At 30.2% G+C, this 27,517-nt stretch overlaps 1 protein-coding gene across 1 annotated transcript; it reads right to left on the reverse strand.

Annotated features, from left to right (window-relative positions):
* Nucleotides 1-24,261: 24,261 nt before the first annotated feature.
* LOC115724682 (protein kinase PINOID 2) lies at nt 24,262-26,877 on the reverse strand. The gene is made up of 2 exons (XM_030654020.2): nt 26,080-26,877; nt 24,262-25,477 (listed from the first exon to the last, which is right to left on the reverse strand). The coding sequence occupies exons 1-2, from the start codon at nt 26,718-26,720 to the stop codon at nt 24,505-24,507; spliced, it is 1,614 nt and encodes a 537-aa protein (XP_030509880.1). The 5' UTR covers nt 26,721-26,877; the 3' UTR covers nt 24,262-24,504.
* Between the last annotated feature and the right edge of the window lie 640 nt (nt 26,878-27,517).

Below are 27,517 nucleotides of genomic sequence, written 5' to 3' on the forward strand. Positions count from 1 at the left end.
TTCTAACCTAAACCTAGTAGTTGCCTATAAATAGAAAGTGATGGTTCAGTCAAATAACAACTTTTTCATAACTTGGAATAACCTTTCTGTCAGAAAATTCTCTCTTCAGAAAACTGAGCCTTCCCTTTTCTCTTCTATAGCCGAAATCTGTTGGAATTTATTTTACCAGGATCTTAGATCTACTCACAAGTATGTTTATTAACATCCTAAATATGAACTTTCTAAAACGATAAAATAAACACATATAAAGTTTAGGAAACCTTACATTGGGTGCAGCGGAATAATATGACTCCTTCCGTTCAGATATCTAGCCCTTGATTCCTTTCTGTAGCAGAGCATTATCAATATCTGAACCTGGATCTCTTTCTCTGAATCTTTGATGCTGAATCTCCTTTGCTGATGATCTTTCTTCACGATCTTCCTCACTGTGATTGAGGTATCACTTGATGTGTGTGGGCACTACTCTAATCACTAAGAGAGGTTCGAAATTTTGAGGAAGAAAAGAGAGAGAGAGTGGCGGCTAGAGAAGAGAGTGGAGGCTCAGGTTTTTCTGATTCAGAAAGTGTAATTTTCCTGAAACCTTCACTATCTATTTATAGCATTCCTCTAGGGCTTGATTTGAATTATATGGCATTAAAATAATGAAAAAATCATTTAAAAAAGATAACACAAGTGGCCGGCCCTATGCTAGGTGGACTGGGCCTTGATTTTTGCAATTTTGCAATTTCACCACTTTTGTATCTGATTTTCTCAAAAATGCCAATTTCCTAATTCAATCATCTAAATGCCAATTCTAACTATTTAATAACTATAAATAATTATTAAATAATATTGTCATTTATCATATTTATTAATTGAACCATACAAAGTATCATAATTAACAAATATGCCCCTATAAACTCTTTCTTTACAATTTCGCCCTTACTTAGTGAAAATTTCACAAATAGACATAGTCTAACTTGTGAATTATAATTGATTAATCAAAACCAATTACATGAGTCTTACAAACAATATTATCTCAACTAGTGGGGGGACCATGGGTCTATATAACCGAGCTTCCAATAAGTAGATCAAGAATTTAGCACTAAAATTCACTAACTTATTAATTCTTCGTTGAATCCACGCATAGAACTCAGAATTGCACTCTCAGTATATAGAATGCTCTATATGTTCCACCATATAGACACATCATTAGTTATCCATTGTTATAATCCTAATGTGATCAATGATCCTCTATATGAATGATCTACACTGTAAAGGGATTAAATTACCGTTACACCCTACAATGTATTTATTCCTTAAAACACTTGACCCCGTATAAATGATATTTCAGCTTATGTGAAATGAGTACTCCACCATTTATGTTCGTTTGGTCAAGCTCGAAGGAGATCATCCTTTGCTTACTATTCGCCAGATAGAAGCTATAGATTCCATGTTTATGCTAGCGCTCCCACTCAATTGCACTACCGTGTTCCCAAAATGTACGTATCACCCTGACCTAAAAGTAGGCTTAACTAACAAATCAAAGAACACGAATAGCCTCTCGAGATTGAGCCTAATCATATCAGGATTAAGATCATTTGATCTAGGATCAACTAGGCGATATTGACTTGAATAGATATTACGGTAGGTTTAATAAATCTAAGTCAAAGTTCAATATCGGTCCCTTCCGATGCATACTCCATGCATCCAACCTGAGCTTTACTTTAACCAATGCTCTGGAAAGAACATAGTATTTCTCCAAATACAAGTAAACTCTTGTTGTAGATTATCATATCAGTAAAACCCTGTGTCTGATAAATCTAGGAAACTTTATTCACATAGTCATGTTTACTTTCCAATGTGTTGACGACACAATAAACGGGATCAAGTATGTGAAAAGGGTTTCGATGAATTTATACATTATGTACATATAATCATGAAATAAATCATGTGAACCATGCAACATTAAATGTTATTTCGATCTATATTAATAAGTAAATCGATTATATTGAAATGAGTTTTATTTAGGGCATAAAACCCAACAAACTCCCACTTGCACTAATATAAAACAAAAAGTGCGTTTCAAATAATCTCAACACCTTGATATACAAATCAAGTGTAGTAGTAGTAAACTCCTCGTAATAGGATCTGAAAGGTTGAATTAAACACAACCTTTTCTCCACTATTACTCTTCCTTTAATCACAAAATCATTGATAATGTGAAATTCCTCTCTATATGTCTACTCTCTTGGGATACTGAATTCTATACCTTTGGCAACTACTTTTGGTTAATCAGGAAATTAACACTAGTAGTTTAAGGCAATTTGGAATGGTGCCAAAGATGTATAGAACTTTCCTTAGACTGAATAAGTAACTTTCCTGCAGCTTTAACATTCAGTCTATCTCTGGTAGACCTAGAGACTTCAGATAGGTTTTTACACTTCTCCAAAATCACTATTCCACCCCCAGAGTAATCACCATCTTATCAGAAAGATTTACTAGCACATAGGCAAATTTCGAAATCTGATATGGTGTAGTCTAAGAGTTTTAAACACACCCTTATAGACTAACATATAGTTCCTCTTCTTTATCTTAGGATTTACTTGATTGTCTTCCAATGTTCTTCTCCCGGATTAATCGATACCTACTCATTACTCCCACTCAACAAGCAGTGTCCGGTCTAAGGCATACAAAAGCATATCTAAGACCTCTCACTTGTTGATGTAAGAAATTCTTTCATGGCTTTATCTTTTCGAATAGTTAAGACTTTTCCTTAGATAAATAAAATCTATACCTAAGAAGTTGTGAAGCTTCTATAGATTGCCATTAGAAAGAAAATGCTTCAGCATCTTACTAAAGTAAGTTGCTTGCATTAGAGTAAGTAATTACCAGGTATACCACAAGCCATAGGTTTAGATAAACTCAAACCTATAATACTAGGAACAGGAAGTTTTGTTAAGTCCATAGAATAGACTTATTAACGAAAATTTCCTTTTATGTCCTTGTAATAGAAAACTTTAGGTCATTCCATGTGAATGGATTAAACCATAGTTCTATTGGCTTTCTTCTTAGTTTCTTATCTTGACAATCCATTACTTGTTTAAACTCACAATGGATTTTAATCACTTGTGTCTCCCAAGTCATAAGAAGGTGAGTTCCTAGAAACTCTCCCACTACGACAAGGTACCGTGAATTATGTCGAAGAAAACTAAATGGTATTGATCTCTTCGGTTGTGACAAGACAACGTAGGCGATGGGATCATCATATGTTATAAGATGATAGAACACTTTTGGAATCAAGAATAAATATCTCCTTTATTTGCTACTTGTTTTTCAGACTTAGTCATTTTCTTAGAAAAGTAGTATTTGTTTGAACAAACACTTTCTTATCTTTTGACAATGGGATGGTCCACCCCTAATCACTTAGAAAAGCTAACAAACCATGGTTAACAGTTCTAGCCTTTCTTAAGATTTTGATTAGGTCATCCATGAATCTAGTAATGATTTACATTAAGTATACAACCATTACATCATTCTGAAATTGTATTACCATAGAAGGATTTAGGCAACGACTAGTAACTAATCATCAACATGCAACTCGAAATTTCTGGGGAGGTAAGTTTGGATATAATTCAAAAATCAATTTAATGATCTTTGAACTGCATATCTACTAACTATTTCTCCACCCCTATCAGTTCGCAAGATCTTTAACCACTTACCTTAATGGTTTTAACCATTGCTAGAAATTTATGAAATTTTTCAAACATTTCAAATTTCTTTAAATAAGGTATAATCTAGAGTTATCGTTTTAAGAATACAACGAAAAACTCATATCCACCCCTGAATGTACATTCATCTGCGAATGAGATGAACTACTTTCAGTGGATATAGGCATATTAACTCTTTGCAGAGATTGATCTTGTCAAATCCACTATGAACAAGATACAAATGCCATAGATTAAGAAAATGTGGTAGTGTCTATGATGACATAGGTTTAGTTACATCAAAGAGTTCTTAGAATACTTCAAGTGGATCCCGGTCACGTAATCACCTAACTCATATTCCATACAGTTTTAATCCATTAATGGAAGATGGATATTAAACACTTGAAAAAGTGTAACTGTATTGTATTCTAGAATTAGAAATATAAGAAAATTTCTATTTGGAATCTAAAATTAAAGTCAAAGACTTAAATTTATACCAAATATTATGAGTAATTCTATCTTGGACCAGCACTACTAATACAAACTCTAAGTCAGATTTGCCCATACAAGTAGGAGATTTCTAAGATTGAGGATTTATATCAATTGGGAATAGAATTTCGGGATTATAATCATATGCGTCATATAAAATGACATGAAATGATTTATAGACCATTCATCCAATGATATGTTTTGAAAGCTAATTCGAAATGAATAAGCTAAGAGGAATTAGGATAATTTCGTTTAAAATAAGAATCCAACGATGCTTCGATTAGCGAAAGTCAAAGTAATCTTATTTATATAATCTTCTTGTTTCATATCGTAAAAATACTAGTCTAAGGTGTCATCAATGGATGAACAGCTAGATGTCGCATATACAATATTTATCTTTCGAGATCTAACACTATTATGTATGTCTAATGGTGAAAATCCACTAGGGATTTATCTCATTAGATAAACAAGCCAAGTTAGACCAACAATGAAGATTCGAAATTAAACTACAACTTAATAACAGAAAATAACATGGTTCAATATAAATTCATACACAATTCAGAAATTATAAGCATATAGCAAGTAGGAATGACAAGTGAAAATACTAAAACTTACAATCCTAAATAATTTCCAAGGTTTTCAACAACCTGATATCAGTGTCCCGTTTAGGCGAGAGTCAAAGCTACCATTCATTGAATAGAGTTGTCAGCTCGTCTAAAATGTTAAACATTCTAGCAACCTTTTATTCGATCAAGATTGGAATTCAGCGTTGTCCCGTTTAGGCGAGAGTCAAGGCAATTCTATCTTATGAGCTTCCACCATTGTTTCATAATTTGCAAGTCAAGTATGGTCGCCACCATTAGGGTGATCCATACCATACAAAACACTTACAAACTACTTATCATGCGAGGTTAAACGGTGCGAAATTGCTAATGAACGTTCCTCCATTAGGGAGGATTACTCACTAAAACAAACGCGGTGTAAAACCCACAATGGAGATCGAATGTCTCTTGATAATAAAGCTCATTATTTAAAAAGAGTTGTATTTTCTTTTATTCTCTTTATTTATTCTATTTATTTTAAATATATATTTATTTATTTAAAATTTCCAATTTAGAATGAAAAATTCTAAATATAAATTTTAATTTAATATTTATAAATTTTACTTAGATGGATATGAAAATAACATGAATTATTTCCATCTTAGTAATAATTTCCAATAAATATTTAGAAAAAAATATTTAAGTTGTTACAAAATTAATTTAAATTAATTTACAACTCAAATTTAATTTTCTATAAATATATATTGCATTTCGAAAAATTAAAGTATATAAGAATACAATTTTCGAAAAATGCATATTAAAATAAAAAATAAATCCCTGGAAAAATTATTCTAATTTAATGTTGGCCCAAAATTAATTAATAAAATTAATTTACAACAAAAAATATAATTTTCCTATTTAATTAAATATATAAGAAAAATTACAAATATTTAAGTATGATGATGAAAATCAACTTAAATATTAATTTTCTATTTAATTAAATACACTAGAAAAATACTTCAAGCAAAAATATCACCTATCTAGATTTTCCTTTGACTAATTAATTCTATTTCTAATAATATACTTTAATTCAATTTATTTTAAATTAATCAATAAATGAAAAAATCATTGATTTAAGTTGATCCAAGAATTAATTAAAATAATTAATTTACAACTTAATCTATTTTTCAAGATAAAATTCGAAATTCTAGCATTTAAGAAATACAATTTCGAAAATTGATTAATAAAATAAAGAAAAAATATATTTTGAAAATTATTTAAATTTAGTTGAAAAAAATAAATTTCAACTAAAAATAATTTTCTATTTAATTAAATGTCATGAAAAAGAAATATTTAAGTATGATGATAAAAATCAACTTAGATATTTAATTTTCAAATTAATTAAATGTATTAAATTCAAGAAATAAATAATTAAGTGTAGAGAAGGCTTAATTATTAATCTCTAGTTTAATACTAGGAAAAAATATATTTAAAATAAATTGTACCAAAATTAATTAATAAATAATTAATTTCACAATTTATAATATTTTCCTATTTAATATTAGAAATAATAAGTAGTCTATAAATAACTATCTAGAAAATATCTTATTTGACTAAGTATCTTTTCCACAAAATTTGAAAAAAATATCTAATTTAAGTTGTACTAGAAAAATCTAGAACTTAAATATTTTCAAATTTAAATTTAATTAAATATCAAAAATTAAGTTGTAACCACTTAATTTGAAAATATTCCATTTTAAGTTAATATTTGAAAAGATATTAACTTAAAAAATATCTAAAGAATCTTAATAACCAATGCCTAAAATTCCTCAACTTAATTTTGAAATTTTGAATTCAAAAGATATTCAGCATTTAAGTTGGTTAGTTGAAGATAACTAAATATCAACTTAAATAGGAATATTTAATGAAAAATTTAAATTAAGTTCCAGAAAGAATCTAGATGGTTATAATTCTATATTTAATTAAATACAAGAAAATACATATAGTTTAGCTTAGAATATAAAATTCCTTAAACTATATTTTTCTTAAATTAATTTCAAAATAAATGAAATTAATTATGTTGCTAATCAATTTTATTAGGTTAAACTAGTTTAATTAACCTAGTACGATCATTCAAATCGAGCAAATGGGCCTTCACAATTGGGGTGGTTTGTGTGAGGGAGTCTTGGAGTTCGGTATGTCGTACCCACTTCTATGGCTCCCAACTCTCACACAAGGCCCAAAAGAGAGGAATTTAACCTTAATAAGAACAACTGTTATTAATTGAATAAGCCCAAAACTAAATGGGCCTAAATAAAATCTATCAATGACTATGACATTTTATTTAGCAACATTAACCTATATGCATCTATAATAAAATTAAACACATAGGCTCACACAGGCACACTTTGGATGGGTCCTATCATATTGCTAGGTCATACACAGATGAAAGAAGATTGTAAAATTTACCTGTTACAAATTATTATCTTGACCAAGGGAGCCATCAGATCATTAGATCTGGCAAAAAGTAACCATGGCTATTTGCAATCAAGTAATAATAGGTTTTAAAAAACTTACAAACAAGCTAAAACACATACTCCTGCAACAGGGTTAGCTGGATAGTTGGATGTAGGATTTATTTAATTTTAAATAAATATTTAATTTCGAAATTAATTAATTAAATAAATAAAAAAAAAAAAAATTAAAAAAATTTCGAAAATTTTTAAAAAAAAAAAATTTAAAAAAAATTCGAAATTTAAAAAAAATTAAAATTAAACCTACAATTTTTGAAAAATTAGGTTTCAACCAACCTAAATATCATTTCAAAAATTTGCTAACTACTTTTAAATTTTAAATGTTATTTTATAAATAAAAATTAAATAAAAATTAGAAAAGATAAATAAATATCTTTTTCAAATTTTTAAATATAATTTAAATAAATAAAATAACAAAATTTAAAAAAAAATTAGCAAAATATCTTATATCTATTTAAAATTACATGATTATAAATATCTTATTTTAAATTTAAATATGGTCAAAATATCTAAAAAGATTTAATTAAAAAATCTTAAAAGATAAGATATTTTTAAAATATCTTAAAAGATATTATAAATATCTTAAAAGATATGACCTTAAATTTAAAAAAAAATATAATCAAATTTAAAAATAAGATAGATTTTTAAGCAAAAAGATAAATACTAATTCTATTCAAATTCAAATTACACTAATATCTTGAATTAAATTAAAAAAAAATTTAAATTAATTCAAAATGATAATTAGAATTGAATTAGGAATAGTAATAGTATATATACAAAACCATACAAAAAATTGGAAGTTAATTCCATGAAAAAGTATGAAAAATTGAAGAAAATTGAAAAAATTCGAAACTGTACGGACAGTTCTGCGATCGCAGGAAATTATCAAGACAAATTTCGATTTTGTCAAATCTTCAAAAAATCATAACTAATTCAAATAAAATCCAAATTGAGTTCTGTAAAAGGCTAACTTGCTTAATTTTTTCCATACTATCCAATAAAAATAATGCCAGAACCGAAATAACAATTATTTTTCACGAAAATTTCACAATCATCAATCAATCATCAAATAACACTCAATACAACATGATACCATCCAAAGAACATACAAACAATCGTTTTAAAGTCCAAATTTCTTGCAAGTAAATCAATTACCATGGCTCTGAGGCCAGTTGTTGGAATTTATTTTACCAGGATCTTAGATCTACTCACAAGTATGTTTATTAACATCCTAAATATGAACTTTCTAAAACGATAAAATAAACACATATAAAGTTTAGGAAACCTTACATTGGGTGCAGCGGAATAATATGACTCCTTCCGTTCAGATATCTAGCCCTTGATTCCTTTCTGTAGCAGAGCATTATCAATATCTGAACCTGGATCTCTTTCTCTGAATCTTTGATGCTGAATCTCCTTTGCTGATGATCTTTCTTCACGATCTTCCTCACTATGATTGAGGTATCACTTGATGTGTATGGGCACTACTCTAATCACTAAGAGAGGTTCGAAATTTTGAGGAAGAAAAGAGAGAGAGAGTGGCGGCTAGAGAAGAGAGTGGAGGCTCAGGTTTTTCTGATTCAGAAAGTGTAATTTTCCTGAAACCTTCACTATCTATTTATAGCATTCCTCTAGGGCTTGATTTGAATTATATGGCATTAAAATAATGAAAAAATCATTTAAAAAAGATAACACAAGTGGCCGGCCCTATGCTAGGTGGACTGGGCCTTGATTTTTGCAATTTTGCAATTTCACCACTTTTGTATCTGATTTTCTCAAAAATGCCAATTTCCTAATTCAATCATTTAAATGCCAATTCTAACTATTTAATAACTATAAATAATTATTAAATAATATTGTCATTTATCATATTTATTAATTGAACCATACAAAGTATCATAATTAACAAATATGCCCCTATAAACTCTTTCTTTACAATTTCGCCCTTACTTAGTGAAAATTTCACAAATAGACATAGTCTAACTTGTGAATTATAATTGATTAATCAAAACCAATTACATGAGTCTTACAAGCAATATTATCTCAACTAGTGGGGGGACCATGGGTCTATATAACCGAGCTTCCAATAAGTAGATCAAGAATTTAGCACTAAAATTCACTAACTTATTAATTCTTCGTTGAATCCACGCATAGAACTCAGAATTGCACTCTCAGTATATAGAATGCTCTATATGTTCCACCATATAGACACATCATTAGTTATCCATTGTTATAATCCTAATGTGATCAATGATCCTCTATATGAATGATCTACACTGTAAAGGGATTAAATTACCGTTACACCCTACAATGTATTTATTCCTTAAAACACTTGACCCCGTATAAATGATATTTCAGCTTATGTGAAATGAGTACTCCACCATTTATGTTCGTTTGGTCAAGCTCGAAGGAGATCATCCTTTGCTTACTATTCGCCAGATAGAAGCTATAGATTCCATGTTTATGCTAGCGCTCCCACTCAATTGCACTACCGTGTTCCCAAAATGTACGTATCACCCTGACCTAAAAGTAGGCTTAACTAACAAATCAAAGAACACGAATAGCCTCTCGAGATTGAGCCTAATCATATCAGGATTAAGATCATTTGATCTAGGATCAACTAGGCGATATTGACTTGAATAGATATTACGGTAGGTTTAATAAATCTAAGTCAAAGTTCAATATCGGTCCCTTCCGATGCATACTCCATGCATCCAACCTGAGCTTTACTTTAACCAATGCTCTGGAAAGAACATAGTATTTCTCCAAATACAAGTAAACTCTTGTTGTAGATTATCATATCAGTAAAACCCTATGTCTGATAAATCTAGGAAACTTTATTCACATAGTCATGTTTACTTTCCAATGTGTTGACGACACAATAAACAGGATCAAGTATGTGAAAAGGGTTTCAGATGAATTTATACATTATGTACATATAATCATGAAATAAATCATGTGAACCATGCAACATTAAATGTTATTTCTGATCTATATTAATAAGTAAATCTGATTATATTGAAATGAGTTTTATTTAGGGCATAAAACCCAACAAAATCCTCTTTCTCTTTTCTTCTTCTAAAATTTCGAACCTTAGTGATAGAGTAAGTGCCCACACACAGCAAGTGGTAACTCAATCATAGATTGGAAGACTGTGAAGGATCACACACAAAGAGAAGGACATTCGGGCTCAGATCTTGATAATACTCTGCGACAGAAAGGATACAAGGGTTAGAGATCTGAGTGGAAGGAGACATTAATTCCGCTGCATCAATGTAAGGTTTTCTTAACTTTATATGTGTTTATTTTATCGTTTTAGAAAGTTCATATTTAGGGTGTTAAACAACATACTTGTGAGTAGATCTAAGATCTTGGTAAAATAATTTCCAACAACTGGCCTCAGAGCCATGGTAATTGATTTTCTTGCAAGAAATTTGGACTTTAAAACGATTGTTTGTTATTTGGATGGTTTCATGTTGTGTTGAGTGTTATTTGATGATTGATTGATGTTTGTGAATTTTTGTGAATTAAAATTTTGTTTCTGGAATTATTTTTATTGGATAGTATGGAAAAAATTAAGCAAGTTAATTTTTTACTGAACTCAATTTCGATTTAATTTGAATTAGTTATGATTTTTTGAAGTTTCGGAAAAAATTAGGGTCGTGCAACAGGGCTACGCGCGCGGACAACACGCGTTCAGACAACTGCTTGACCGAGCGCCTGTCTGAACCGCCCATCTGCGCGCGCGGAAATCTTGCAATTCCTCCCCAGCGCCGAGGTTCCACGCCCATGCACTCCCCTTGCGCGCGCGGACAAGTATGCACAGCATACTGTCCGTACAGCTCGCATTTTTTTCGTTTTTCTTCGATTTTTCATGCTATTTCATGGATTTAACTTCCGATTTTTTGTGTAGTTTTGTATTTAGACATTTACTATTCCTATTTCAATTCTAAATATCATAATTAAATTAATTAATATTTTTTTAATTTAATTCATGATATTAGTGTAATTTGAATTTGAAAATAGTAAATATCTATCTTTTTGCTTAATTATTTATCTTATTTTTAAATTTGATTATATCTTATCTTATTAATAAAATTTAAGGTCAGATATGAATTTTTTAAATTAAATATTTTTTTTAAATAATTTGACCTTATTTAAATTTAAAATAAGATAACTATAATCATGATATTTTAAATAGATGTAAGATATTTTGCTAACGTTTAAATTTTGTTATTTTATTTATTTAAATTAAATCATAAAATCTGAAAAAGATTTTTATTTATCTTTTTTTAATTTTTTATTTAATTTTTATTTATAAAATAACATTTAATTTTTAAAAGTAGTTAGCAAATTTTGAAATGATATTTAAGTTAGTTGAAACCTAATTTTTCAAAATTGTAGGTTTAATTTTAAATATTTTATTAATTAATTTCGAAATATATATATTTATTTTTTTTAATTTCGAAATAAATATTATTTTATTATTATTTAATTATTTTTTGAAATTTAATTATTTAAAATAAAATAAATCCTACATCCAACTATCCAGCTAACCTTGTTGCAGGAGTATGTTATTTAGCTTGTCTGTAAGTTTTTTAAAACCTATTATTGCTTGATTGCAAATAGCCATGGTTAACTTGTTGACAGATCCAATGATCTGATTTTAACTCATGGCTCCCTTGGTCAAGTAAATAATTTGTAACATGTAAAATTTACAATCTTCTTTCATCTGTGTATGACCTAGCAACATGATAGGATCCATCCAAATGTGTGCATGTGTGAGCCTGAGCCTATATGTTTATTTTATTATATAGATACATATAGGTTGTTGCTAAATAAAATGTCACACCCTGATAGATTTTATTTAGGTCCATTTAGTTTTTGGACCTATTCAATTAATAACAGTTATTTATTTTAAGGTTAAATTCATCTCTTTTGGGCCTTGTGTGAGAGTTGGGGGCCAATAGAAGTGGGTACGACATACTGAACCCAGCTCCCCCTCACATGAACTACCCCAATTGTGAAGGCCCATTTGCCTGATTTGAATAACTGTGCTAGATTAATTAAATTAGTTTGGCCTAATAAAATTGAATTATCAACATAATTAACTTTTAAAATATATGAAATTTATTTTCATTTTAATATTTTAAAGTTAATTTTAAGAAAAACACTTTTAGTTTTAGATATTATTTCTAGACAAATTGTTTGTATTTTTCTTGTATTTAATTAAATAAAGAATTTTAACTAACTAGATTTTTTCTGGAGCTTATTTAATTAAATATTCCTATTTAAGTTATAAATTAGTTATTTCAACTGATTTTTCATATCTAACTTAAATTTAAATATTTTATTTAAATTTAAAATTAAGTTGAGGAATCCTAGGCATTAGTTATTAAAGATTCTTAAGATATTTTTTAAGTTAGTTTTAAACTTAAAATGGAATATTTTTCAAATTAAGTGGTTACAACTTAATTTTTGATATTTAGTTAAATTTAAATTTGAAAATATTTAAGTTCTAGATTTTTTCTATGCAACTTAAATAAGATATTTTTTTTTTTCAAATTTTTGTTGAAAAGATACTTAGTCAAATAAGTATTTTCTAGATAGTTATTTCTAGACTACTTATTATTTCTAATTAATTATTTAAATAATTAATTTTGGTACAATTTAATTTAAGTATATTTTTGCTAGTATTAAACTAGAAATTAATAATTAAGCCTTCTCTACACTTAATTATTTATTTCTTGAATTTAATACATTTAATTAAATTGAAAAATTAAATATCTAAGTTGATTCTCATCATGATACTTAAATATTTATTTTTCATGACACTTAATTAAATAGAAAATTATTTTTTAGTTGAAATTTAATTTTTCAACTTAAATTTAAATAATTTTCAAAATATATTTTTTCTTTATTTTATTAATCAATTTTAAAATTGCATTTTATTTATGCAAGATGATTTTGAATTTATCTTGAAAAATAGATTAAGTTGTAAATTAATTATTTATTTTAATTAATTCTTGGACCAACTTAAATCAATGATTTTTTTTCATTTATTAATTAATTTAAAATAAATGAATTAAAACATATTATTAGAAATTGAATTAATTAGTCAAAGGAAAATCTAGATAGGTGATATTTTTGCTTGAAGTATTTTTTCTAAGTATTTATTATTTAGTATTTTCGAAAAATTAGTATAATTTTATACTTTCTTTTTCAAAATACAATAAATATATTCTCATGAAAATTTATTTTAAGTTGCAATTTAATTTAAATTACTACAACTTAAATTAATTTTCTTAATATTTATATATCAAAATTACTACTAAGATGGAAATAATTCACTTTATTTTAATCACCATCTAAGTATAATTTTATAAATATTAAATTAAATTCTTATTTAGAATTTTAATTCTAAATTCGAATTTAATTGAATATATTTTATTAAAATAATAAAGAAAATACATTTTAAAGAATGAGCTTTATCATTATTAAGATATTCGATCTCCATTGTTGGTTTTACATCGCGTTTGTTTTAGTGAGTAATTCTCCCTAAGGAGGAACGTTCATTAGTAATTTCGCACCGTTTAATCTCGAAAGATAAGTAGTTTGTAAGTGTTTTATATGGTATGGATCACCCTAATGGTGGCGACCATATTTGACTTGCAAAATATGAAACAATGGTAGAAGCTCATAAGATAGAATAGCCTTGACTCTTGCCTAAACGGGACAATACTGGATTCCAATCTTGATTGAATAAAAGGTTGCTAGAATGTTTAACATTTTAGATGAGCTGACAACTCTATTCCATAGATGGTAGCTATGACTCTCGCCTAAACGGGACACTGATATCAGTTTGTTGAAAACCTTGGAAATTATTTAGGACTATATTTTTTAGTATTTTCTCTTATCAATCCTACATGCTACGTGCTTATAATTTTTGAATTGATTTTGTGTTAAACCATTATTGATTTCTATTTATTATTTTGTAGTATCCTGTATAACCATGATGAATTCCATGTTATCACTGTTGACTGAAAATAAGCTAAATGGATCTAACTTTCCAAAATGGAATGAGAACATTAATATTGCTCTCATAGGAGAAAGTGCCTTGTTTGTGTTAACTGAGCTATTCGGTAGGGCATCTCTTCAGTCTCGCTTTGACGCGACTAAGAAATATATCAATGCATGGATGGAACCCCATCAAAACGTGCGTGATCATGTTCTCCTCATGGCAAGTTATTTCCAAGAAGCTCAGGATCATGGTGCTGAAATGGATCACACTACTCAATTTAGTCTTATCTTGAATAGTCTAACTCCAGCATTTTCGCCCTATACATCAAATTATGTCATGAATAAAAAGGACATATACTTTCATGAGTTAGTCAATGACCTTCAAACATATGAAATTCGATTGGAGGACCTAAGAAGAAAGGGAGTAAATCTCAAAATTCTGGGAATGGTAATGGGACGGTCAAACCTGAAGCAAATGTTGCCTCTGCTTCTATGCCCAAATCAAAGAAGAAGTGGAAAAACAACAAGAAGCGTGCAAAAGCCATGAAAAACAAAAAGGCTGCTGCTTCTAGTGATACACCCAAAGGAAAGTGTTTCTACTGCAATGAAAAAGGTCATTGGAAACCCCAGTGTCCTAAACTTCTAGCAAAGAAACAAGGTATTTCTTTCTATAAACTTTAAGAGTTTTAGTGAATTATTATCCAATTGGATTTATGATTCTGGACTAACTTTGTTTATTTGTTTCTTCTTCTTATAGGCCAAGCTACTTGAACTCAGATGCTATCTTCATGAGCTGGATCAGAAAGCTGGACAAAGGGTGAAGATCGTCCAAGTTGGAGATGAAGCTCATTTATTTATTTTTTGAATTAATTGTTTTAGTTTAAAGACAATTTGGATTTCGAATTTTACTTAAGGATTTTTATCCCTGTTTTTCTCATATTGTTACAATACATTTTTTTTATTATTAATAAAGTTTATTTTAATTTTCTATTCAAACCAATTGCAATTTATGAGATTGAGCTTCATTTAGTTTATCTTAAACAACAATTACCACATTATATTTATGTGTTTGTATGTGTAAGTGTTTTTATTATTGATGCAAATTCTATAATATTTACAACTCTTCATAGAGTTATATTAAATAAACACTAGAAATTATTTCTATGTTTATTAATAATTGTTAATCCTAATAAAATTATTAAGAATTTGTTTAATAAAAAGATCTTTTGATCTGATAGGGGTGGAGAAAAGTTAAGAAAACTATGCAGTTCAATGATCTTTTATATCTAATGAATTCTGGATTGTTTTAAACTCCACATAAACTCTATAACACTCAGAGAATCTTTATCTTTACAACCTTTAGGGGTGGATCATAATCTCTATATACTTAGGGGTGGAGTTTACTCCACAATACCCTATGTAACACATATTTTCTTTAAACATGGTAGTAATATAATGACTTAGCTATTATCAATATAAATCCTTGATCTTGATTGTATGTTCCAATTCGTTTTACTGTTGTAGTAAAAATTGATACCTATAAAAGTTCTTTGATAATGTTTCACACTACCTTAATTGAGTGGGAGAATTTTAAAATTCTTTACCCATCTTCATTAGGTTGACACTTGTGATAGGAACTTAAGAACACTACTGAAAAGAAAATCTAACCATTCATGTGGATAGATATAACTTATCAGAATTATGAGAATAAGATACAAGAACTCTACTTCAGTATATTCGAATGACTTGAACCAAGAATTCTTAATCCTCATAAAATCTTATGGTATCTTAATTTTGATTACTTAATCTCTGGCATGTATTTTTCACTCCAAATACTAGTCTGCTATGTTGATGATTTAGTATTAAAAGAAACTTAAAGTTTTAGACTAATACAATAAGTCACAACTAGATAACTCTCCAAACAATGAAGAGGTTAAAAGTATTATTTAACCAGACATCTGTTATTGAGTGGGAGCTATCTGAGATGTAATCAAATAAGGAACATTAGAAGATATTCAAGAAAGATTTATGAAAGTGATCTATATCTTAGATATTAAGGAACTGTATATCAATTATCCTTGTATCTTCACCAACTCATTCGAAATTATGAGATGGTGGTTACTTTGGGGGTGGAGAAAGTATTCTATAATAATTCAAGCTCTACCAGAAAAGAATTATAACTTTGTAAATTCAAAATTACCAGAAAGTTATATTACTGAAGAAAAGTCTACACTGTATTATGTCAATTCCATATTTTAAAATATGAGAGATATGTCTTCTGTTTATTCAGATGTACTTTAAAACAGTAAGGATTTCAATATCCCTTGATAAGTAAAGCATATAGTAAAGGATGTTTCATAAATGTATTTATGAACTAGTTTCCAGAAGTTTGGGTGGATTCAAATATACTACACTTGATCTAATGATCAAGATATCAGATTGACTTATTTGCACACTTTGTTTTATTTTAGTGCAAGTGGGAGTTTGTTGGGTTTTGTGCCATAAATAAAACCCTTTACAATCTAATTAGTTATCAGTATAAGAAATTTGAAGTAATTTCTGTTTGCCTGAATTTTACATGCTAATGGTTTAATATGTTTATTACATTTATACACAAAATCAGTTAAATCGAGATCATATGTTTATTCACAATTACAGTATCGTCAACACAATGGAATGTGATTGTGATCATATGAATCAAAAGACTAAGTCCCTGTTTCATCAGTGTTTTGGATTTACACTAATGTGATAATCAACGATGATGTGTACTTACACTTGGAGTAAGTGTTATGTTCTTTCTAGGACATTAGTAAAGTATACTAGTTTCGAATGTATGGAGTATACATTGGACTGGACCGATATTGCAACTTAGTTAAGATATTATAAACTTACCATTATATCTTTCCAAGTCAATATCAGTAGTTGATCTTAAGATTAAAAGAATCTAAATCCTGATATGCTTAGGCTCAACTCAGGAGTGCTATTCATGTTCTTTGATTTATTAGTTAAGCCTACTTTTGGGTCAGGGTGATACTTATATTTTGGGAACATGATAGTATGATTGAGTGGGAGTGCTGAACATAAATATGAAATCTATAGCTTCTACTGGTGTATAGAAGTTAAGTGATGATTCCCTTCGAGCTTAGCTAAATAGAAGTAAATGGATGAGGTCTTGTTTAAGTGACTAATTCTTAGATCACTAAACATCATTTACAGGTTGCTAAGTGTTTTAAGGGGCAAAATACATTGAGGGGCGAGAACGGTAAAATTATCCCATCTCGATGTAAATCATCTATATAGAGGATCTTTGATCACAGTAAGATTATAACAATGGTTAAATGAGATATCATATCTATATCGTGGAACATATAATATGCTCTATATAAGTCTGAGAGTGCAATTCTAAGTTCTAAGAGTGGATTCAACGAAGAATTAATAAGTAGGAATTTACTTAGTAGATTCGGTTCACTTATTGGAAGCTCAGCATATAGATTCATGGTCCCCATTCTAGTTGAGAATATACTGCTTGTAAGACTCAATAATTGATTTGTGATTACTCAATTATAATTCTAAAGTTAGACTATGTCTAATTTGTGAATTTTCACTAAGCAGGGGCAAAATTGTAAAGAAAAGAGATTCTAGGTTTATTTATTTATTAATAGACTTTATATGTCTAATTAATAATTAAATTAAATGACAATATTATTTAATAATCTATTTTAGTTATTAAATAATTAGTTTTGGCATTTAAATGGTTAGAATTGGAAAATTGGCTTTTTTGAGAAAATAAAAATAAAATTTGTGAAAACTGCAAAAACCAAGTGGGGCCCATTACACACCATGGCCGGCCACTTATAGTGGTTTTTCAAATTGATATTTTTATTATTTTAATGCCAAATAATTCCTAACCTAAACCTAGTAGTTGCCTATAAATAGAAAGTGATGGCTCAGTCAAATAACAACTTTTTCATAACTTGGAATAACATTTTCTGTCAGAAAATTCTCTCTTTAGAAAACTGAGCCTTCCCTTTTCTCTTCTATAGCCGAAATCCTCTTTCTCTTTTCTTCTTCTAAAATTTCGAACCTTAGTGATAGAGTAAGTGCCCACACACAGCAAGTGGTAACTCAATCATAGATTGGAAGACTGTGAAGAATCACACACAAAGAGAAGGACATTCGGGCTCAGATCTAGATAATACTCTGCGACAGAAAGGATACTAGGGTTAGAGATCTGAGTGGAAGGAGACATTAATTCCGCTGCATCAATGTAAGGTTTTGTTAACTTTATATGTGTTTATTTTGTCGTTTTAGAAAGTTTATATTTAGGGTGTTAAACAACATACTTGTGAGTAGATCTAAGATCCTGATAAAATAATTTCCAACACATACATGGTAGTAAATCTAGATCCCGATAAAACCATAACCCAACAATAAGGGGATTGCTACTGTTTGTGGAAATAAAACCAAATAAATATGTTTAATAGACAACTTATTACCATCACCAACAACGAGAGAATCCTTACCATAGTACTTGGTTTTCTGGTTTATGTTTCCAGCTCCAAAAGTTATGTGATTGCTGGCACCACTATCAGTATACCAAGCATCAGCCTGAAGCATCTCAAGAGTAGCAACAATGGTAGGAACACTTTTTCCAATCTTGTTATTGTCATTTGAGCTTCTAGGTGGTGTTGTTCCCATATATGCTTCATCATATAGATTATAGCAGTGGGCTGCAGAGTGTCCATAACTCCCACACACTTGACAAGTGGGTTTTGGACCTCCTCTGCAACCTCTGCCTCTGCCACCAGATCTACCATGATTGTTGCTGTTGTTAATGGTTCCTCCTCTACCTCTGTTTTTTCTTGGACCAAAATTTCCACCACCAGAGGTACCTCTGTTTGTAAGATTGGCAGTGGGAGAACCTCTGTTTGTACCTATGTCAAGCTTGCTGTCAAAGCTTAGTAGTAGGCCTTGCAGGGTTTGCCGAGTTGTTTTCTCTCTCACTTCAATCTGCAGAACAATAGGCAAGTATTCTGTGTCCAAACGAGACAGTACATTAGAAACAAGATGTGATTGAGGGTAGGGATCACCTGCCAAAGCCAAAACATCAGCCCACTGCTTGTTTTGTTTGAGATATTTAGCCATGTTCATGGATCCCTTTCTTATAGTTTGTATCTTAGTTCTGTACGCATCCATTTTAGCTTTTGAATGAGCTCCAAAGAGAGCTTCTAAACCACTCCATAGATCTGCAAGGGAAGAGCATCCCATCACCTCAGTAGCAATTCCTTCAGTCATGGAGCCATAGAGCCAGCCCGTTAACAACTGGTCATTAACTATCCATTGTTCGAACTCAGGATTAATCTCAGATCCAACTTTTGGTTGTCCTTCAGCATCAGATGCTGGTAAAAACTCCTCTGGTATTGATCTGGCTCCTGTTAAATAGCCATCAAGCTGATGTACTCTTGCAATAGCCATCACCATTGTCTTCCACAACGAAAAATTATTTCTGTCAAGTTTGAGAGAAAATGGCTGGTTTAAAGTGCTCCCAAAATGAGGTACAGAAATAGTGGAGGAAGAGGCTCCATGCACACTATTGTTTTGGTTAGCAACATTGCTACCAGACTGAGCTGAACCATTTCTTGGAGTTTGTTCTTCAGTTGCCATGAAATCGAGCTAGAGCTTTGATACCAAGCTAAGAAAAGGAAGATGATGAATATTTAGCTCATTGAGCTACTGTTGTATTGATTTCAATATATAGCCACTAGGGCAACAAATGGTACAATCTAGAATATGGACACCTCATTCCTACAATATTGGAATACAATGAATACACAAAATATTCTCTCTCTAACACATATTGTTGGAATATATTTTACAAAGATCTAGATTTACTACCATGTATGTTATTTAAACATCCTAAATATGAATCTCTAAAATAATGTAAATAAACACATATAAAGTTTGAGAAACCTTACAGTGGGTGCAGCGGGATTAAATGACTCCTCCCACTCAGATCTCTAACCCTTGTATCCTTTCTGTAGTAGAGTATCACCAAGATCTGAGCCCGAAACTCCTTCCTTGTGTTTGGATTCTTCACAGTCCTACATACTATGATTGAGGACCAACTTGATGTTTGTGGACACTTACTCAATCACTAAGGCTTGAAAATATTTGTGAAAATAGACTATAGTGTTTCGAAATTGAAGAGGAAGAAGAAGGAAGAGGTCTCGTCAAACCTAGAGAGAAAACTAGGTTTTTAGCTTTGGAGCATTAGTTGGATAATGAGACCATAGCCTTCCTTTTATACTATCTTCAATATGGTTAGGGTTGAATTATTAGGAATAAAAAAAAATTGATAAAATAAGAGTAAAATTGACACCTAATGGCCAACCACATAGTGGGCCCTACATTAGTTTGGGTTTTGTCATTTTTCTCAATTATTTTATCTATTTTTTTACAAATATCACTTTTTGCACTTTCAACCCTATAAATGCCAAAACTATTTATTTAATAATTAAAATAACTATCAAATAAAATTGTCATTTATAATATTTATTAAATAGACTCCACAAAGTCTCTTAATTAATAAATTAACCCCAAAATACCATTTCTTCACAATTAAGCCATAACATAGTGAAAATTCATAAACTAGACATAGTCTAATTTTAGAATTAAAATTTATTAATTAAAATCAATTAATTGAGTCTTACAAGCAGATTGTCTCAACTAGTATGGGGACTATGGGCCTATATAAACGAGCTTCCAATAAGCAGATTTAGAATTTACCAAGTAAATCCATTAACTTATTAATTCCTCATTGCATCCACCATAAAACTTGGAATTGCACTCTCAGTTACATAGAACGCTCTATATGTTCCACGATATAGATATGCTATTAATTATCCATTATTATAATCCAATAATCAAGGATCCTCTATAGATGATCTACATTGCATAGGGACAAAGTTATCGTTACACCCTTTCAATGTATTTTATCCTTAAAACACTTAGCCACCTATAAATGATGTTTTAGTGAACTAATATAATCACTAAAATGAGCGCTCTATCATTTATTTCTATTTAGCCTAGCTTGAAGGAAATCATCGTTTTGCTTCTATGTGCGGATTGAAGCTATAGATTCCATATCTATGATTAACGCTCCCACTCAATTGCACTATCGTGTTCCCAAAATGTACGTATCACCCTGACCAAAAAGTAGGCTTAACTAACAAATTAAAGAACACAAACAACACACTTGAGATCGAACCTAATCATGTTAGGATTAAGATCATTTGATCTAGGATCAACTAGGTGATATTGAATTGAATAGACATTACAGTAAATTTATCATATCTAATCCAAGTTCAATATCAGTCCCTTCCAATGTATACTCCATACATCCGATACTGGTAAACTTTGCCGATGCCCTGGAAAGGACATAACACTTATCCAAGGTGTAAGTATACCTATCGCTGATTATCATGCAGTCTAAATCTAGTGAACTGACAAATTAGGGAATTAAACTTTTAAACATATAATCATGATTATATTCCATTGTGCTGATAACACTATAATTATGAACAAATGCATATGTTCTGGACTTAATAGAATTTATACATTAAATATAACACATAAAATAAATCATATGAACCATGCAACATAAAATGCGATTTCTGATCTTTATTAATTAGTAAATCTGATTATATTGAAATGAGTTTTATCTAGGGCACAAAATCCAACACATATAACTGAAAAGAGAGAGAAAATGTACAAAACAATGATTGGCAAATATATTACACAAAATAACTGAACGTAACCACAAAAACTAAATGGTAACCAGTAACCAATGATGAGCTAGTAACCAGTAATGAACTTTTTATTTTCTAACTGAAAACCCATTAACAACAACAAAAAGAAACATCCTAAAAAAAGGAAAAGAAATTAGTCCAATTATTGTCCATGGAACAAAAGCAAACTAATTTTTGATCAAAACAATGTATTTTGTTCATTTGTAATATTATTGTAGCTCTACTTGAGATACTCATGGCTGAGGTGTCCGGATATAATTTTTGTTAACATTGTGGAAAAAAGTTTAGAGAAAATGTTACCAAAAAAAATTGTTGGTTTGTATTTCTGAAAAATATTAGTGCCCAAATATGCATGTCATGGGTTAAATAGTATTGTTTCTTCTTTTGAAAAAAATTCGAGCTTGGTAGGTGGCTCGGTTGGCAAATGGCACTATAAAAAATTGCTACTGTTAGTGACAACTTTGTAGTCACAACATAATTTTTTTTGTGACTAAATGTGACTTGTAGTCACAACAAAATATTACTTGTGACTAAAACATAGTATTTAGTTACAAGTTGTCACTAATTTAGTTTTAGTCACAACAAGTATTGTGACTAAAAATACATTCAGTCAGAATAAATTGTAATTTTTGTAACTAATACTTTTAGCTATAGATTTTTTAGTCACAACATAAGAATACTAATTTATAATTAGTCACAATTTTTTCACTTTTAGTTAAAAGTTTTGTTGTGACTAAAAGTAAAATTTTTTGTAGTGTGGACCTATCCCGGCGGAGTAGTATTTAGAGGAGACTAAAGAAGGAATATTTATCAAGGAGAATGAAAGTCTTCATGAGTACTATTATGGTCTATTTTCTTTGGCAAACTAGACAGTGTTCTTTGGGATTAAAAGCTCCCCATTGTCCATATAATTGTTAAAAATATTATTTACACCGTTTGTAATAGAATTCAACATATGAATACTCAAAAGTTTAATAATATTGATAAAAATTGGGTGGAAACTCTATACAAAGCTTTGTAATTAATTGGGGTGGTATAGTTGAGTTATAATTGTTTTGTGACTTAATTAATACAATACTTTACTGATATTTTATTTTATTTTTTTAAAAAAAGTTTGAGTTCAATTTGAGAATGATGTGAATCTTTTGACTGGGTTTTCTATTCTGTGATTCAATTTAATTCCGGTCCAAGTGGTCCAAGCAGGATATGTAGCCAATATATTTATAGATCCTTCTTTTGCAGCATGACACTTCTATTTGCACATATCCCAACATCGTCTAATAAGACCAAAAAACCAAACTAGTATCCAATGATCTCCTAATATCGAGAGATTAATAAGCTTTATCCATATTGTAATATTTTAAGGTACAAATTTATTATATAATGGGACATATATTGTTATTAACTTATTTTAATATTAGGTGTGGTAGATATTTTAATTTAGTAAATTATATAAAAAAAAAACTGGTAACTAATTATAAAATTGTAGTATTAAGCACTTTAAAATACTTACAACAATATTATTTTAATAAAAGTTGCTTATTAGCTAGATCTATATGAATTAATAAACGAGTAGTTATAAGCTTGAGTTGCATTGAACCATTAACTATATAGTAGAATTATTGAATTAAGAAATACTTTCATGATTAAAAAAAATGTTATAACTAATTATAAGAGATCAAGTTGGCGCTCGATCTCTCTTCACTCGATCATCAAATACATTAAAATATATGTAACAAAAAGATAGAAAAGAAGCAGAGAAAATGATGGATTTTTTTGTTTCGGTGAAAAGGGCATGTGAATGCATGGTTATGAAAGTGCCTAGATGAGAAAAAAAAAAGTGACTATTTCACAAAAATTAAAAATAAAATTGTTTTCATTTCTTTTTTTATTATTATTATACCATATTTTCCATCATTGAGAAGAGTAATTATTGTCATCACATGACTTCATCGAGTTCTCATGAGAATCACACTAGAACAATTATGGGATCCATCTCCTTTACACGCAAGCAAAACATATATTTACATTTATTTCATACACGAATTATTTATATATATATATATGAAGCATATACATCCAAGTTCGAAGATCATAATATCAAACCATGATATCGATATAAACATATATACATACATACACACCATGATATCGATATAAACATACATACATACACACATAATTATTAAAAAGAACTTAATTAATAATTAGATGTCAATATATAATTCACAAAACATAATGACTAGCTTGTTCATCTTACATTATCCATAGCAATAATAATTATGTTTCTCGTTTCGAGGAAAAACAGATTAGAAAATTAACAAACGTCTCTTAATTAATATTTCTTTCATTTTTTTTCTTCATCTGTTTTCACCTATGTACAATATAATTTTCTTTTATAAAAAAAAAGCTAAATTATATATTATTAGAAGTAATCAACATGATGATGATGATGATGATGGTGATGTGGGATCTGATACGGTTCCTCCCTCTCTTTCTTGCTCATTAACTTTGGTAAATAATTACTATTATGAGCTTTCCTCATAGAATTATTCTTTTTCTTGATCAAATCTCTTGGAACCTCCGGTGGCCTAACAGACCTAATCAAAGCCCAATTCACACCCTTAAAGAACTCATGTCTCTTAATCTCAACAGAACCCTTCAAACTCCCAAGTCTCTTCTTGGGATTCTTCACCAAAAGCTTGCTTATAAGATCTTGAACCCTAACCAACTCTTCATACTCTTTGGCACTACTAACCCCAGTTCTCGGAAAAGTCAACGGCTGTTTAAGAATGTTGACCAGAGTCTTCTCATTGTTTTCTCCTTTAAACGGTGTTCTTCCGTACAACATTTCGTAGAGGAACACTCCGAGTGTCCACCAGTCTACAGGACTCCCATGCCCTTGACCAGATATCACTTCAGGGGCCAAATATTCGTGTGTTCCCACGAAGGACTTTGATTTTGCGTGAATGGGTTCCGCCACCAATTCTGGATCGTCCACGTGTACTAATTGATCTTCTTGTTCGTGATGGGGATCGTGACCGTCGGCTCTTTCAGTTATCGTTGTAACGACCGTTGTTTTCTTTTTCCTTTTTGCGACTGAGAAACACGAGAGAACAGGCTGCATGGGAAGAGCACAAGACGGTGTCGTTGAGCAACTCCTTTCGTACTTTCCGTCGTCGTTTGTTTCGATATCTGACGTCATCGTTTTGTTATTATTATTATTACTACGCCTTAGGAGCTTCGGAACGACGTCGCATTTGAGTGAGAGATCGAAATCAGAGAGCATGATATGGCCGTCTTCTCTAACTAGAACGTTTTCTGGCTTCAAATCTCTGTAAACTATCCCCATCATGTGGAGATACTCTAGTGCTAAGATCGTTTCCGCACCATAAAATCTGAACGTACCCCACACGAACACACATCATGATTAAATTATTAGTGCCAAACATTCCCTTTAAATGCAATAATTAATTATGACTAATTAAAAAATGACATCTTTCGTTTATGCTCACTGTTAGTATTATAGCTAAGGACTTATTTTGTGGGACGGACTATTTATAATATCATGCATATTAACAAAACTAATAAATAAAAATACTAAACAAAATATAATGATTTACTTTTATCACGCCTTGTTTAAAGCATCAACTAATCTTCCAAACAATAATTATTTTATGTAATTTAAAGTATATACTTAACTTATATAGTAGGGCTGGATATATATAAGTGTAAGTGGGTTTAAATTATGTTTTTCCTCTTATTAACATGAGGGAAAAAAAAACTGTTGCATTATTATTTTTTGACAAAGAAATTTTTATTCATAAAACTGACAAAAACCTAAATAATTGAGTGTCGCTATTTGAGTCACAGATAAGGAGGTATGATATATACAGTATATATCTTAATTACCAATATGGTTATATACTGATTTCTAATATTATTTATTACAACAATTTACCATATAAAAATTCTAAATAACTAGCTGTACTAGACTTACTTGGCAGAAGAAATAGAGAATCGTTTGCCAGGTTGGCGTTGACGAGCGGAGTACAAGTCACCACCAGGACAAAACTCCATAACCAAGCAAGAGTAATGAGAAGCATCAAAGTCAGCGTAAAGAGTGGGCAAAAAGGGGTGGTCAAGCATCCCCAGAATCTCTTTCTCCATTTCAGCTCTCTGTAGCTTCTTCCTAATCGCCAAAGCTTCTCTATCCACAACTTTCATGGCATAAAAGCACTGATCAGGAAACGAAGACATCGTCGTCTTCGTCGTCCCAGATGACCCAACGACGCCGTTTCTTATCTGGCAGAGGTAAACATTACCTATATCCCCACTCCCCAGCCGGCGCAAAAGTCGGAACTGGTCCAAGCCCACTCGCCCACCTCTCGTGCTCAGCCGAAGCTGACTCATAGCTTCCCACGCCGCTTGGTTTGCCTTGTGTGGCTTCTGGGAGGATGAGCTGACTGTTGTGGATGACTCAGCGGCTGAAGAGCTCACTGAGACTGAGCTCTGTCTCCGGCTGCTGAAGCTCAGGCTGCTGCTCATCCAGCTCCGGCTTGAGTCTGGAATGGTGATGGAGGAACAGCTACTGTCGTAGTCTGATTCATTGTTCGCCATTGCTGTAGTTTGAAGTAGCATATTTTTTTGTTTTTTTGGAAATGAAGGTTTTGTTTTGAGGTTTGTTTCTCTTTGGCCTTTTTATATACAAGTATTTGGTGTGATGTCCTTTTTTTTTTTTACTTCCAAAAGTTACAAAGTGGTGCTTTTGAAATTAGCTTAAAAAAAACAAATTATTAGTTTATAACAGGTAAAGTGACAACGTTTTATTCTCTTCAATATATAACATTTGGCCGACAATTTAGATAATATTACAAAATTGCCATTGGGAAGGAGATGATAGTATAATATGATGGATCACGTGCGTGGGGCAAACATAACAAAGTGTATAAGAAAATAGTAAACACTAGATATTTTTTGAGGTGAAAAATATGTACTACTTAATTAGTGGTGGTTTTATTAGTTTAATTAAGATGATCGAACATTATATAAGTACATATGTTCATGTCTTTTTATTTTTATAGGAGTGGTATATATATGTATGAAAAATGAAAATCTTTGTGGGCTGTGAGATCTGTATGTTGTGGAATTACAGCGGTCTGTAGCACAGTAAAGACTTTGCTGCAGAGAGCACATACATAAAGGGAAAGCTATAGCTTTAGTTTAGTTTTATTTTATTTTTAGGTTATTTTTACTATTTATTTATATTTTTATGAGGTTCTAGGCATGCTTATATCAGCTGACACAGCCACTACTCTTTGTTTTTTTCAAAAGTAACTTTTGCCAAAAATGGATATATTTACATGTCCATATTCTCTCTTGGCGTATAATATTTATAAAAAATATATTTTTTTTTAGTGTAATAACTTGAAAATAAT

The sequence above is a fragment of the Cannabis sativa genome, chromosome 6 (assembly GCF_029168945.1).
Source record: "Cannabis sativa cultivar Pink pepper isolate KNU-18-1 chromosome 6, ASM2916894v1, whole genome shotgun sequence".
NCBI lineage: Eukaryota > Viridiplantae > Streptophyta > Magnoliopsida > Rosales > Cannabaceae > Cannabis > Cannabis sativa.

Bases quoted from the DNA above. Each gene is read 5' to 3' on its own strand.
- LOC115724682 (XM_030654020.2), bottom strand. From the start codon at position 26,720: ATGCTACTTCAAACTACAGCAATGGCGAACAATGAATCAGACTACGAC. The intron at 25,478-26,079 runs GTAAGTCTAGTA...GGGTACGTTCAG, and splicing joins TTCTCTATTTCTTCTGCCAA to ATTTTATGGTGCGGAAACGA.